Source organism: Oncorhynchus kisutch, linkage group LG5 (assembly GCF_002021735.2).
Source record: "Oncorhynchus kisutch isolate 150728-3 linkage group LG5, Okis_V2, whole genome shotgun sequence".
Lineage (NCBI taxonomy): Eukaryota > Metazoa > Chordata > Actinopteri > Salmoniformes > Salmonidae > Oncorhynchus > Oncorhynchus kisutch.
In genome coordinates, this window is record NC_034178.2 from 2853490 (window position 1) to 2870112 (window position 16623).

General features: G+C 44.0%; 1 protein-coding gene across 30 annotated transcripts in view; it reads left to right on the forward strand.

The window, feature by feature from the left end:
• The window catches only part of LOC109879361 (poly(rC)-binding protein 3), a 31288-nt gene that overhangs the window by 11727 nt on the left and 2938 nt on the right, over nucleotides 1–16623 (forward strand). For 3 of the 30 annotated variants that reach the window (XM_031824035.1, XM_031824036.1, XM_031824037.1), the window contains 11 exons: nucleotides 10932–11106; nucleotides 11355–11378; nucleotides 11532–11573; nucleotides 11693–11809; nucleotides 11966–12097; nucleotides 12312–12440; nucleotides 13099–13242; nucleotides 14683–14724; nucleotides 15353–15458; nucleotides 15966–16021; nucleotides 16285–16454. In XM_031824035.1, the coding sequence (XP_031679895.1) occupies nucleotides 11026–11106; nucleotides 11355–11378; nucleotides 11532–11573; nucleotides 11693–11809; nucleotides 11966–12097; nucleotides 12312–12440; nucleotides 13099–13242; nucleotides 14683–14724; nucleotides 15353–15458; nucleotides 15966–16021; nucleotides 16285–16454 (1043 nt within the window). In that variant the 5' untranslated portion in view covers nucleotides 10932–11025. Of the gene's footprint in view, nucleotides 1–2512; nucleotides 2622–10931; nucleotides 11107–11354; nucleotides 11379–11531; nucleotides 11574–11692; nucleotides 11810–11965; nucleotides 12098–12311; nucleotides 12441–13098; nucleotides 13243–14682; nucleotides 14725–15352; nucleotides 16022–16284; nucleotides 16455–16623 lie in introns of those variants that run through there. The other 27 variants (XM_031824046.1, XM_031824047.1, XM_031824048.1 and 24 more) reach the window with 24 other exon arrangements.

Sequence of the window (16623 nt, forward strand, 5' to 3'; positions counted from 1 at the left end):
AAAGATTACACGACTCTATTCTATGATCAATACCGGATATCAGGGCCCAGTTTTTCAAAAGCGATGCCCAGAAATATAAAATGCCAAGAAATAGAATGAATAGAGCGGGAGTCCCCATTCAAGTCAGTGATACGTCTGTCCTATTCATTCTATTTCGATGCATTTAATCCTATCTAATAGGCGAAATCCATATAGATAACTTTAGAAATACTGGGCCCTTGTTAAACTTGTTAAATCCTGCAGCCCAGGATACGTCAGTTGGTTGTATAAAAAGTATGGAGTATTGATATAAAATGTTCATTGGGTCAGGGGAAGTGCTTAGATAATCACCTCCCCAAAATGTCCCCCCCCCCCCCCCCCCCACACACACACATAGACACACTCACACAACACTCATTATTTGGTACCTCAGCCCCGCCTCCTTCAGTCACCACGTCAACAATCACTGGCGGGATCGACTGTTCCTCCTGATCCCTCTCTCCCTCGCTCCCTCTCTCCTTCACGCCCTTCTGCCTCCATCAGGCCTGCCTGTTCCTGACAGGGGACTGGGGTGGCTATGGGGAGGGTGCTTCTCCCACCGAGGGCTAGTCTGGGTTGGGCTGGGCTGAGCTGGTCACCTTGCTGGAGGCTATGAGGGAAAGTTTACATATAGAAGCAGGCCAGCCAGCCCATACCTCAGAGTGTCCGTTGTCCTCCATGTTTGTCTGATCCCAAACTGAACCTCCATCTCCTCCTCTGGAACTTTCCCTTCATCTGAACCGGTAAGATATTGTATACTGCCTGACCATATGAATACTACTAGGTAAAGAGGCCTTCTATAAGACTCACTCTGGACCTTTTGCATGGACTTCAGATGTAAATATCCTTGCCATCTCAAGCGCATAATTAGTATGTGTGGTTGCTATCGGGGTTTGTATATGTTTATAGTAAAACATGCACTGTGTCTGCCTTGGGATATGGAGGAATACATTGGCCACGTCCCAATACTCTCAAATGTATTTCCTTCCTTATTTCCTTTCCTTCATGAGCACTGATAGGTGCAACGACTGGGACAGGTTTCCCAGTTCCACAATATCACTTTCACCTATCAAGTCCTTTCAGACCAGTGGGCCCTAAGGGAAGGAGACAAGGAGAGGACGCTGTCTAAACTATGGGGACAAGGCCTTAATAACTTGAGGAAAAATGGTAAAGTTCAAGTCTGTGTCTGTGGGGCTTCCATCATGTACTCTTGGTTTTGAAGGAGAGCCAACAGCGTTATTTGAATATAAAGCAAATTCCCTGTGACACTGTGCCTCTCTCAGCCTCTTGTGATTCAATGTGGAGCAAATTTAATGCTCTATTTGTGGTATGCTCCCATGGGCCAATCGACAGGCGGGGCGGTAGGGCGGGTGTTTTTTGGGGGGATAGATAGATGTTGAGTGTTTAAGAGGACATATTTAAACCGAGATATGCTTCTTGCTTCCCTCTGAACAATTGAAATTTAGGTGGGACACGCTCCTCATTGTTTGTGTTGCCCCTAATCCAATGCCTGTACCCCCATCGCCCACATCGCCCACATCGCCCCCCTCAAACCCTCCACCCCCTAAACCCTACATTATGTCTGTGCTGCTGGGGTCCCTGCACAACTGTCCATCTGACACCGGGTTGGATTTTAGCTGGATTGGATAATCTGGACGGGATGCCTCTAAAGCTCCCTGTAATTCCACAAACACTCACACACACACACACACAGATTAAAAGCCAGCCGGGAGGAGCCAGGTTGGTTCGAGGGCGGCTGGATGTTACGACAGACATGTGATGTGGGGTTTGGGCTTTGACCTCTGTATCGCCATCTCTCTACCAGCCTCATCCTCCAGGGCACACAGACCACCACCCCAACCCACAAACCAACCACTAACCCTGGTAGTCCCTTGTCACAGACGTTGGGGGTCTGTGGGTTTGTGCTGGTGTTCCTTGGCGGTTGTTGTATCTGAAAATACTTTGGGTGTTGTGTTCATGATCAGCAAGAGAAGAAGGCGGTGGGTTGGTGAGTTGGTGGGTTGGTGAGTTGGTGGATTGGTGGGTTGGTGGATTGGTGGGTTGGTGGGTTGGTGGATTGGTGGGTTGGTGGGTTGGTGAGTTGGTGGATTGGTGGGTTGGTGGGTTTGTGAGTTGGTGGGTTGGTGGGTGAACAATTGACCTACAGGACAGGCGAGTGCCTGGGGGTGGCTATGCAGACTTTGACACCCCGCCTCCTTAGACATGCCCCAATGCCAGTGTGCCTCACTAGGCACCCCCTTTGTTCCGTTTGGGGGTCGGGGAGGGGGGATGGTGACCCCATCTCGCCTCATCATACAGCCTATTTACAGTAGACCACAACATCGTCAGTGTAGTCAGGGTATCACACTGCCACAAATTGTTCGGCTAGGATGCAAGGCTGTTTCATTTCGTCCTTTTTTTTTAGAGAGGGGTCACGGGTTCTCTGTCTCGCCCATGTGATTTGGCCTTTCCAACCAATCAGATATCCCGATCCAGACTGGGCATAGCAAAGGGGAGAGGGAAAAAATCCTTTTCATTCTGTGTTTTTTTAATCTTTTGCGAAACGTCGAAAGTGGTCGCCATCTGTTTTACGCTGCACGAAGGTAATGCCTATTTTTCAGCTTCTAGATCAGGTTTGAGGAAGGCCTCTGATGAGTCCAATGGTCATATTGTTACTATTCAAATATGCATTTATTTTTAAAAACATATATGGTGGAAATGTAAAATAGTGCAATTGACTGTATCATATGTACGTACAGTAGGCTAGTGTTAGACCATGTGTAAAAAAGGCTTCATGGGTAGTCTCCTGGCTTTAAACTGGCAGCAGGAGATATTGGCCAATGTTGAGTTGGGAAATGTCTTCAATAATTAATGAATGTCTGTAGAGTTATCGTTAAGTGGCGCGGGAACAGCAGCCGTTGACATGTTGCGAGTTTATTATCTCACTCCCATCGTTATTTGAAACCCCTTTGTTTTGTAATACAGTGGACATCGATCTGACTCCATTGTTTTAGCCGTTGCTCTTAGTGTGTCCTTCATTAGGCAAATACAAAGGGTGTTGCGACCCCATGTGTGTGCTGTGAAAGTATTTCTGTATTCCCTTGAGAATCGCCGGTTAGCTTGTTGGTTGGTTGGACCCCTTGTGGTCCCTCCATGTTCCCTGCTATTGACTCACCCTTGTGATCGTATACATTGGGGCTAATTGTTTAATGGAATTATCAGTTAATTGTTCCTTTAAGGTGGGTTCTAATGACATTGTGATGTTTTGCAGATCAGAAGTGGCGTCGTTCTATTGCGATAGGTTCCGCTGACCTTGTCCACACTGAATGGTAACAGAACCTGATAGCCCATGAGATGGATGTATCTAGTCCTCACGACCATTATCCCAATCATCCTCACTATCAAATTAGCTCCCTTGATGGTGTTCTTGGTCTGTAGGAACAGTCAGCGTGTCATTTGGCATTATCATTAATTCATGTGAACCGTGGGATTGAACTAAGGAAGCGCCAAATCGTTGGAATGTACATTTCCTCCGTAATGGTTAGGACAGGTTTTAAAAGATCACATAATTGTTCAAATATTGCATAATAGACATCTCAAATAACAATACCGAAGGCTGGCACTATTTTTTGTTGTTGAAATGATCAAATGAATATTTGGATTGGAATTTAGAAAACTAAATATCATTGTAATCTATCAAGGAAGTAAAAATACTACGATCAAAAATTACATTATAGAATTTCAAAAGTATAAAAAAAAGATATGTGTTTACACTCGACCCATTTAACATGACTGTGATCTGTAAATCCATGCATGCTCATTCATCGGAGCCTTGACTTAGTGACAAGCTGTGATCTCATGTACATTTGTGGGAAATCTAAGATGGCCGACCGCACGCTCTTCTTTTACCACCACAGCCACAGTACAACATGGTATGCTACAACGCAAAACGGGGTCTACATTCTCTATCCCATCGTAGGCAATGGCACATTTTACAACCCCATTTTGTGATTGGATTCTAATTAGGGGACAGTGACAAGTGTTTTTGGGGCCAACCATGCCCCATCCCTCTCTCCAGTGTCGCCTGGCCTGGTGAGGGCACTACACAGTGAGAGGGAGTGAGTGGTCGCCCCCGTTTTGACTGTGATGTAGGCTGAGGTCTCAGCGAGGGGGGCGGCTGATCTAGAGTGACAGCTCTAGAGTGTACTGTCACAGCCGGGTAGAGGAGAGGACGCCCACACCCCACCTCCCCCCTTCTCCCCCCCCAATCACACGGCAACAAAAGCCTAGTTAGCGTCAGATGAGACCAGAGCTGCTGCTCACATCTCAGTGTCCTGCATCTACAACACATTCTATTCTATTCTATTCTATATTCATTGTCCCCCATGTAAGAGTTTCTTTTTCAAAGGAAGATCTGACAACTTGGGTGGGTGCAATTCTGTCTCTGGCCACTTCGGTACAACAAGTATATTTGGTTATTTTATTTTCCAACAGCAACACAAGTTCAACTTGAATATTTAATATCAACATGTACTTCTCTGCTGTCCACTGTGGCCCTTACTTACTGACAGCAGGGCATTTTGAATCCAGCATTCCAATCTATTAGAAGTAGAATGATGATTTTAGTGACAGGCTCAGTCATGCAGGAGACGGTTCTGCCTGCGTCATGAAAGTAGATGGAGTTCTTCATATGGGGTTTCCTTCTGTGACGTCCTCATGGTATTGAGGATACATAGGACATCCTTAAGGCTCAACATAGGCCGTCGAAAAGGTTAGAGGTGAGAGGTGATTGAATCGGCATATCGGTGCTATTTGAGGGTGCTGACTTGCTTTTAGTGAGTAGTTCACTGCAGCTATTTTCCTAATGAAAAGTCTGTTTAGTGCGTTCAGTATGTAGAATGGACTGGATCCCCTGGCTGACATTTCTCTTGGCTCCTCATAACAGATTACAATGCTGCGTCACTCATCTCTTATCTTTGCCAGCAAACGTGGCCAGCCAAAGAGAATACAGCTACGATTTGTGTGCCATCCGTAACATATGTATTCCCTTTTCTAGTTTGCTTGTGTGTTAACGCATGCTCTATTAATTACACTATGATTGAGCTCAAAGGTCATTTGTAGAATCAGGGTCAATTAGAGTCAGAGCAGGCAAACATACAGAGTATATGAATGAGGGGTGCACTGCTTGTGAAGAGCCAACGTCTTGAGTCACCCTCAGTTTAGTGGTCTCCCTCTCTCTACTGCTTTGGCTCACAAGTGTATGCTTATGGAGGGTTTATATCAAAATCATAGCAGCATATCTCTAGCTCGGTGGATTAAAATGGAACAGATGACGGGACTTTGGCCTAGATTATACTGCAAGTTCTGTCCTCCATTTTCCCATTCCTCCAGATCTCAGTCTTTTTCTCACGTGCGCTGTAAGAGCCTTTGGCTTGATGTTTCATATAATCAGTCTCTGACTTTATGGAGATTTTCAAACAAAACACATTTTCCAACACAATCTCCAATCTCTAATAAGGAAATCTTAAAGATGCTGATTGCATGTTCTCTTTGGTCTAAGCTTGAGCAAGCATACAGTACACACATGCACATGCACCAACTCACACACAGCTGACCGGAAGCAGCAAAGGGCAGAGCTGAGGCCGGATAAGGTGAGGCAACACTGCAGAGAAAATTGCTGGCTCATTTCTACAGTGCATGATAAGACTGCAGTGCTGATCCACTTCCAGTCAGTGCGTTCCTTTCTTTTGCCCAGCACTAATCAAGGCATCTGGACGGCCTCTGTCTGTCATTCCCGGGTGATGTCACCCAATTCTCCCAAATATCTTTCTCTCCTTTTTTTCTTTCTTTCCTTCCTGACTGCTGACAGAATCATTTCAGGTGATCAGTGATGGCGTCACTTCTATTTAAGTCTCACCTGTCTCAGTGGAGGGGGCCGTGACTGTACTCACTCAGAGCTCTCTCCTGCCCACCCTCTTCAGATACTGAAGACAGCTATCTTTTCATATTTAGTCAAGTGTTCTCGGTCACTCACAGTCCAGTGGTTCTACATAAGAGGAGGCATCCTCCATTGTTAGCTCTACATTAAAGAGCCAAGGAATGAAAAGAAAGACAGGCAGATGTAAAGCTTCTTCTCCGGGAGTGATGCTGCAGCCTGCTGTCTTTTCTGCACTGGGCTGAGGGCAGGCAGGGCAGCAGACGAAGGGAGGGATGAAAGAAAGGAAGAGCCATTTTGTGCGCGGTGTTGTCCACCCGAGCGTAAAGCGTGATTAATTCAATAGCAGAGCACCATAGAGGAGGAGGCCAGCAGCTCTGCAGCTCAACATAGCTCTCTCTGACCCACTTACTAACTACATCAGATGTCACGAGAAATACTGCTCTCTCTCTACCACTTTCTCTCTCTCTACCTCTTTCTATCTCTATCTCCATCTCTTTCTCTACCTCTTTCTCTCTCTCTATACCTCTTTCTATCTATATCGCTCTCTCTATCTCCATCTCTCTCTCTACCTCTTTCTCTCTCTTTCTCTATCACTCTCTCTACCTCTTTCTCTCTCTCTATCGCTCTCCCTCTACCTCTTTCTCCCTCTATCTCCCATTTTCTTTATTTCCAACTTGTTGATGTAATAACTCTGTTAACAGAGAGGATTGAGAATGGTCAACACATACATTGTGCAGGGCACTGAAAATATACTTGAAAACACTATTGGTCAAATGCAGACAATTGGTTTTGATAATGTAGTGTTCGGTCGGAAGCATTTATTAACCTTCACTCTGTTGCCTCACTCTTGAATACAGTGGTATTGTGTCCTGAATTGCATACCCTACTAATAGATTCTAATACGTAACTGATTGCGCTCAGATTCAAATGTGAACGGTTTGGGATTAAATTAAATATCATTCAACCAAGGGACACAATAGGCACATTTGAAGATAAAACAGGATTTTGGATTTTAAATGTCTTTTTTTTTATGCTGCCGCTGTCTCAAATAGAGTTCCGTCTGAGAATGGTGCCTAGCTGTTGAAATAAAAAGCAAGTTGACTGGAAGGCATGGATGGGGCATGGATGAATCATGAGTCTGTGACCTAATTCCATTGTGCTGCAGTGGATGAGGGAGAAGGTGGTGGATGGTAGGAGAGCTATTCAAACACACCACCAGGCACACGAGAGAAAATACATTCTCATTTCCGCCACACATGACGGCTCTCAGGAGGTGTGGACCCGATTGGAGTCTATATGATTTGTTTTCTGCATGCCGCCTTTTGAAGAATGCTTCTAATACTCAACCCAATTCGAAGGCATTTCCATCACCAGGTATGCCTTCACAAAGACCAGAAGTGGTAGCTCCATATAAACCAGTATTTTTATTACAATACCACAGAGTGGTTACATCCTCTCATCTAGGTCCATCACCAAAATACCACAAATAACCCTGGTAACCCCTGGCTCCAGCAGTCCATTGTGCTACGGTCCCAGCCAGCCTACCACTCCCCCCTGCACTTGGTTTTAGTGGGTTTATTTCTGTCCCTGCCCAGGCCCTGTGGCAGACCTGCACCACTGGCCTGGCTCTTAAACCCAGATTAAGGCTTTTTATGTAATCTGACCTCTGGGAGATTGGAGAGAGACAGCTGGTTGCAGAACCCTTTCCTCCCTTATCTCAGAGACCTCCGGTGGCCTCCCACTCTCTCCGTTTGGCCTATCATACAACCTCTGGTTCTCGCTCTTTCCTTCTTTCTTTCTACAACGGGTTGGTCAAAAGAAGCATTGTGATTGGTTGAGATGTGTTCTAAACCATACACAAAAAAACAGTTTGGCAGGGGTAAGCCTATGACATAAAAATGGACATCTTGTTTTCTGTTCCATCTGAGAAATCTCTACGCATCTAGTGTCTCATCAGCCCAGCCAGCCAATTCATTAACTTGGTTTCCACTGTAAAAAGCATCTTGACATTTTTCCCCCATGTTTCTAGCTTAATATTTGGGTTTTATAACAACAGGGGTTTGTCCAAACATCACTGTCTGTCTCTTGACATTTGCAACATTGTTTCAATATTGAAATTCGATCTCCACTGTCCTATTAGGAATTAATGTGTCAGGACGAGATGGACATCTTTTTTTCAGCCAGTCGAAATCAACATTGTTTTTATGGATATATACAAAGAAATTGAATGCAGCAACATTGCTGTTATTCTAGCTGCATGGTTTGACGTGACTGTGTTAGCCGTAGTTGGCTAGCAAGCAATGGATAAGAACGTTGCCAGCCATCATGGCAACGGAACATTTAGAATTAACAACTTCCCATTCTATATCCATAGATCTAGAACGGGAAATCTTTTCTCAGCCAGTCGAAATCATGAATCAGTATCCTTTGTATGGATATAAATAAAAAAAGGTCAAACAACATGAAATGGAGCTACAACTAACCAACCAAACAACATGAAATGGAGCTACAACTAACCAACCAAACAACATGAAATGGAGCTACAACTAACCAACCAAACAACATGAAATGGAGCTACAACCAACCAAACAACATGAAATGGAGCTACAACTAACCAACCAACCAACCAAACAACATGAAATGGAGCTACAACTAACCAACCAAACAACATGAAATGGAGCTACAACTAACCAACCAAACAACATGAAATGGAGCTACAACTAACCAACCAAACAACATGAAATGGAGCTACAACCAACCAAACAACATGAAATGGAGCTACAACTAACCAACCAACCAAACAACATGAAATGGAGCTACAACTAACCAACCAAACAACATGAAATGGAGCTACAACCAACCAACCAAACAACATGAAATGGAGCTACAACTAACCAACCAAACAACATGAAATGGAGCTACAACTAACCAACCAAACAACATGAAATGGAGCTACAACTAACCAACCAAACAACATGAAATGGAGCTACAACTAACCAACCAAACAACATGAAATGGAGCTACAACCAACCAAACAACATGAAATGGAGCTACAACTAACCAACCAACCAACCAAACAACATGAAATGGAGCTACAACTAACCAACCAAACAACATGAAATGGAGCTACAACCAACCAACCAAACAACATGAAATGGAGCTACAACTAACCAACCAAACAACATGAAATGGAGCTACAACTAACCAACCAAACAACATGAAATGGAGCTACAACTAACCAACCAAACAACATGAAATGGAGCTACAACCAACCAAACAACATGAAATGGAGCTACAACTAACCAACCAAACAACATGAAATGGAGCTACAACCAACCAACCAAACAACATGAAATGGAGCTACAACTAACCAACCAAACAACATGAAATGGAGCTACAACCAACCAACCAAACAACATGAAATGGAGCTACAACTAACCAACCAAACAACATGAAATGGAGCTACAACTAACCAACCAAACAACATGAAATGAAGCTACAACTGACCAACCAAACAACATGAAATGGAGCTACAACTAACCAACCAAACAACATGAAATGGAGCTACAACTACCCAACCAAACAACATGAAATGGAGCTACAACTAACCAACCAAACAACATGAAATGAAGCTACAACTAACCAACCAAACAACATGAAATGAAGCTACAACTGACCAACCAAACAACATGAAATGGAGCTACAACTAACCAACCAAACAACATGAAATGGAGCTACAACTAACCAACCAAACAACATGAAATGGAGCTACAACCAACCAAACAACATGAAATGGAGCTACAACTAACCAACCAACCAAACAACATGAAATGGAGCTACAACTAACCAACCAAACAACATGAAATGGAGCTACAACTAACCAACCAAACAACATGAAATGGAGCTACAACCAACCAAACAACATGAAATGGAGCTACAACTAACCAACCAAACAACATGAGATGGAGCTACAACTAACCAACCAAACAACATGAAATGGAGCTACAACTAACCAACCAAACAACATGAAATGGAGCTACAGCCAACCAACCAAACAACATGAAATGGAGCTACAACTAACCAACCAAACAACATGAAATGGAGCTACAACTAACCAACCAAACAACATGAAATGAAGCTACAACTGACCAACCAAACAACATGAAATGGAGCTACAACTAACCAACCAAACAACATGAAATGGAGCTACAACTACCCAACCAAACAACATGAAATGGAGCTACAATTAACCAACCAAACAACATGAAATGAAGCTACAACTAACCAACCAAACAACATGAAATGGAGCTACAACTACCCAACCAAACAACATGAAATGGAGCTACAACTAACCAACCAAACAACATGAAATGGAGCTATAACTAACCAACCAAACAATATGAAATGGAGCTATAACTAACCAACCAAACAACACTGTTATGGCCTCTCTAGTCTCTTATGACAGCCTTAGCTCATTTAGTTCTGGGTTCAGGGATTATGGCCTTCCCTGTCCCTATACTTTTATGATGTACAGGTGTAGGATCTTAATTTGATCACCCTTTTGTTGCTCAGTTTCGTAATTTACATGAATTCACTGAAAACCAACACTAACACACAGTTATATTAACAGTATTGCACTTTTCATGTAGGCTAGTTTTGGCCAGCTAATAGCCTAACCACTCATCAAGCAACATTATGGAGTAAACATTCAAATCCTGTTGCTGCAGGATTCTTTTGCTGTGACAATATAGGTCAAATTAAGATCCCAGAGTTAAGGATTGTCCTCCAGAGTTAAAGCACTGTCTGCCACTCACAGTCTATTAAACTCTTCCTGTCTGAACAGAACTCGAATGGTATTCATGAGCAGGTTCATTCAAAGATGATATCCATCAATGTTAACCAGTGGTAGTTTGGTAACTCTGTTTCCAGTGGGCCTAATATTGAGTGGTCGTGTCTCATCCTTCTTGTCTTGCAGGTGACTGGTTGGCTGGCTGTTCCATAACACTCTCATTGGCCCTGGGACTCCTCTTCTACGTGACCACACCCCTTCCTTCACATCCAATCCCAACATGGAACCACCCAAGGTGCAGCAGCCAGGCGAAGGAGGCCTCAATGTCACCCTCACCATCAGGCTTCTGATGCACGGCAAGGTACAGTACACACCGCCTGGGTTCCAATACTCTCATATGGCTTACTTTCCTTATTTCCTTATCTCCTTTCCTTCACGACCACCGTTGGCTGAATGCGCTGGATAGGTTACTGTCTGTCAGGTGTTTTTAGATCAGTGGTTGTGAGGGAGACGAGGAGAGGTCGCTTTTCAAGGTTTTTGGGATAGTCTCTGTCATGTATTGAGTTGGACGTTGATGCTAACTGTTGTTGAACCTCTGTTTCTTTACAGGAGGTTGGAAGCATCATTGGAAAGGTAACTATCATGTTCATAAACACATCACAATCGTATGAATATTACAAAACTGTTTTAAGATGAGTAATTTTTTTTTATGTGACATCTCTCCGATATTTTAACTGTTGTCTGTCTGCTGTCTGTTTCTTGTCTGTCTGTTGTCTGTCTTTTCAGAAAGGAGAGACAGTGAAGAAGATGCGTGAAGAGGTAAGTGCAGTATGTATCCCATAATGCACCTTACCCACTTTAAGAATGCATATTAAATGGATAGTATTCCATTTCGTACTTCATGATCTACTTTATTTATCTGACTGTGTCTACTGTTTGACCCGCAGAGCGGTGCACGCATCAACATCTCTGAGGGAAACTGCCCAGAGCGGATAGTTACCATCACCGGACCCACAGATGCCATCTTCAAGGCCTTCGCCATGATCGCATACAAGTTTGAAGAGGTATCTAGCATACATATTTCCCTCAATCTCCTCTTGGTCGTGCTTCATTTTACAACGGCTGTTTTTACAATTTTGTGGCAGTTTTAAAATTCTGTTACACCAGTTATTTTAATACAGTACTATTATACTAATATGATCTTTATGGTTTCTTCCCAGGATATAATCAACTCTATGAGCAACAGTCCAGCCACCAGCAAGCCTCCTGTCACCCTGCGTCTGGTTGTCCCAGCCAGCCAATGTGGCTCCCTTATAGGGAAAGGAGGCTCCAAAATCAAAGAAATGAGAGAGGTAAGGAAGGGCATAATTAGTGATAACGATTGATTGAATTTACTTGACAATTTATTAGTTAGTTCATGATTAATTGGCAAAAAAAAATCACATTTAGCCATTACATTTTAATTAGTAGTTTGTTTAGGAATCGTTCCTTTCTGGCTTGAGGACCAGCTATTTTTCATTGCACCTTACACAGTACACATGCTCAATAACAGTCTTCCCACTTCAGTCCACAGGTGCTCAGGTACAGGTCGCAGGGGACATGCTGCCCAACTCCACTGAACGAGCAGTCACCATCTCAGGAGCCCCGGAAGCCATTATCCAGTGTGTCAAGCAGATCTGTGTTGTCATGCTAGAGGTAGAGTGTGGAGGGATGAAGGAGGAGGGTCAGTCCTCCCGGGAATGCACAGGAAAATACATTCACACAGACCTTAGGAATCAGCTAGAATGTACAATGTGGATGTAAAAAAAAAAATACAGTCTCAAACATCTAAGGAAGGAATTAGGATCTTGGTCAGTATAGACCATGGGACAAAATGATTATAACAATGTTGTAGATGATGGCTTCCCAGGTTGAAATGATATAGCCGACCTATGAGGTAAAATCATGTGATTCCAGTTGTCAGTGTGCTCTTAGACACAACACCTATTTCATGTCACTGCATGCATCCACAGTAAAGAACAATAGTGTGATGTAGTGAGTGTCACAGACTGTCTTCTCCCAAGGCACTGTCCCTCAGTCTACAAAACCTCTTCCTGTCTTCTCTTCTTTCTCTCTCTCTCTCGGTCTCTCTGTCTCTCTCCCGCACTCTCGCTCTCTCTCTCTCTCTCTCTCTCTCTCTCTCTCTCTCTGTCTCTCTTTATCTCGTGCTCTGTGTCTGTGTCTCTCTGTATCTGTCTCTCTCTGTTTCTCTTTGTCTCTCATGCTCTCTCTGTCTATCTATCTCTCCTCTATCCCTCATCCCACTGCTCTAACACTCTCTCTACCCCTCTTCCCCTCTCCTCCCTCTCCTCAGTCCCCACCGAAAGGTGCCACTATCCCCTACCGCCCCAAGCCTGCCTCCACCCCCGTCATTTTTTCAGGTGGCCAGGTAAGAGCCGACCCGCTGGGGGCCTCCACTGCCAACCTCAGCCTCTTACTGCAGCACCAGCCACTGCCTGTTAGTGTCACCAGGTTTTATCACTCATCTCCTCACCACTGCCACTGCCTCTGCTGGCATGATATCATCACCACCATCATCACCACCACTACCACCATCAGAACTGGGCTAGCTGCCATTTCAGCACCAGTTGACTCAGGACTTGATCCTAAACATGATCCAAAAATATGTTGGATGTAGTTGCTGTGCTGGCTGGTGTTGAAATGGAATTCAGCCCAATGCTGACCCCATTATCACACTGTGAACCCCGATGAGCACACATCAATTAGGTCCAAGCACATTCCCCTGACAGTGGGTCCTCGACTCCTTCCTCCAATCACATCTCTCCCCAGCCCTCACGGTAGCCACTCCCACCTGGCTGTTCTCAGCCAGTGCAGTTAACCTGAACCTGATTGATGTGAGGGGTGAAGAACTAGAGAGGGATTCTAGAGGACAATGGAGGAGCTTGCAATATGATTAAAGAGAGCAGTTATTATTGTAAATAAAATAGTAAAATTAGTTCTATGCCTACCACATTATTTTCCTAAAAAATAAAAATAAAATGGCCCTACTACCCAAGAAATGATCAGTAACATGTTTAGTACATCAGCAAAGTATTTGTGTGCAAGCTCCCATTGTTTATCCAACTCCCTCCAACAGATATTATATCACATTTCGTTATGAATAATTGCCTGTAATATGACATTATGACATTATCTCAAGTTTCACAAATGGTGACTTGCAAAAATGGAGCCACATAAGTGGTCAGAGACTGAAGTAGACAGTTATGTTCAGTGTTCACCTCAGTACAAGGGATATGATATCTGAATTGTTTTTCAAGGTTGCTCATAGATCTTTTTTTTGTTGCTAGCATTGTATGTTTAAATTTGTCATGAATTTAACTTGATTTCCATAAAAGATAATACTAAGACAGGGTTGGGGTCTGTTCCATTTAAATTCTAGTCAATTCAGGAAGTACACTGAAATTCTAATTCAGATTCTCTTACATGCTTTTCAATGAGGAAATGTGGAATTGGAATTTGGGTTACTTTCTGCATTGACTGGAATTGAAATGGAATTGGCCCAACCCTGCTAAGAGAATACTGAAAGAGTATCAAGTGACTAGAATCAGTGAATATGACTCTGATAGATGTGGGGTCACGAATGTAGACCACTACCGCCCCTAGTGGAGGTATAGTGGAAGTACATGGACTTTCCCAAACTCGGGCCCCAGGACAGCAAGGGGTGCACGCTTTGGTTTTTGCACTAGCACAACACAGCTAATTCAAATAATCAACTAAACATCCAGCTTTGAAATTTGAATCAGCTGTGTAGTGTTCGGGCAAAAAACAAAATGTGCATTCCTTGGGGTCCGAGGACCGAGTTTGGGAAACGCTGATTTAGCCACTTCCATCAGCAGATTCTAATAGAGTTGTATGTTTCTCCCTCCTCTCTTTCCAGGCGTACACCATTCAGGGACAATACGCCATCCCTCACCCTGACGTGAGTTCTAATTCCATGAGACAGTCTTCTCTCTACTCTCTACTCTCTCGTGTCCAATCCTATTAATATTAACCCATAATATTAATACCACCAATTCTGAAAAGTAATTTCTGTCTCTTTCAAATCTGAAATTACTCACAACCTCTGTCCTTCGTTTGGAGCCAAACTTCATAGGACTTGGCCTGTAGGAAAACGAGCAGAGGGTCACAGAAAGAAAACAATTATTTCCTTATCACCCAGAATAATAAGGATACCGGTTGCTCAAGTGAGGAATGTGAAAGTTAAGTGCAGTATTTCTTCAGAGAGGAGGAGGTCAATTTCAAGGAATACTGCAACGTAGTCAAACGGACATGGTATGTTTCATGACTCCATGTTGGGTCCAAGTGTTTCAGACACAGACATCCATGAACTACATTTCACATGGCACCATCCAAACACACAGAGACGTCCTTTCTTCACCGACTCGGGCCAAGTCCTCTATGAGTTTCCTTTCTCTCTCTCTCTCTCTCTCTCTCTCTCCTCCTATCTGTGTCACTGCTTCTCCTGAATCCTGTCTTTCTTCTTGTACGGTTTCTTGGTGACAGACCTGACCTGTGTGTGTGTGTGTGTTTTAACGATGCCCTCATAGCTCTGCTGTCCCTCCTACCCCCCTCAGCAGTTGACCAAGCTCCACCAGTTGGCTATGCAGCAAACCCCCTTTAACCCCCTTGGACAGACCACCCCTGCCTTCCCCGGTACGTACCCACCTACACGAGAACCACCCTCTACCAAATCTCCTTCTCTTTTTTTACCTGTAGAGACACACACACACACTTCCTCCTCTTTCTCTCTCTCTTCCTCTGTCTTTCTGTTCATTCTCTTCCTGTCGTTCTTTGTGCTGCGCTTCCGATGACATGGCCACCTGGTGGTTGCTCTTGTTGACCTTTTATTTGTAGTTTCTCAAATATTTGGTTCATTTTCTTAATCTGCTTTTGTAGCGCCTTGAAGATTTTGGTCCTTCCGAGTTAGTTTTATCTGGGTCGGCGGGTAAATCTCCTCTGGTTTGAGAACCAACCCCCTTTCCAACAGAGAAGCAGAAGCCACAGGCTCCTCTCTCAAGACCTCTGCAGAAGCATCTCCAATCAGGGTTCCGACTATAGGTCTCCAAAGCTAACTGTCGCTCACAGCGGACGCCACCCTCCGCGTGCAAAACTCTATTTTATGCCGTGTCCCCTCTCTCGGTCTCTCTCTCTCCCATATAGCAGGTCTGGATGCCAGTAACCAGGCCAGTACTCATGAACTCACCATTCCCAATGATGTGAGTATGGGGACCATGGATCTTTTCATTTGACATTGGTCATCTATGGTCATGTAAGGGATGGGTAAGGTGATTTCACCAATAGTCAGTCAATATTTTAACAAATAGTTTTCAAATGCTTGCATGCACAACCATGGATATATTTGTAAAAATAGAACAATTGAAAAAAGGGGTCAGTGTGTCAGGGTGCGTGTGCCTTTGTCTGCATTCCATTCAGACTTTGCTATTCCCCTGTTTTAAGTCCCTCCGCCTCTTCTTCCCAGCTAATAGGCTGCATAATCGGGCGCCAGGGAACCAAAATCAACGAGATCCGTCAGATGTCTGGGGCGCAGATCAAAATTGCTAACGCCATGGAAGGGTCATCGGAGCGCCAGATCACCATCACAGGAACCCCCGCCAACATCAGCCTGGCCCAGTACCTCATCAACGCAAGGTCAGAGTTCTGGCAGACACACACACATTACAATTGACAAAGGGGTCAATAGCTCACCTGCTGTCCCAGGGATCCTCTGTTTGTCTGTTTGTTGTTATTACATTATCTTCAGCTAAAGAATTTGACAGAAACAATAATGTACTCCCTTTCCCATCATGCCCTGTGGCAG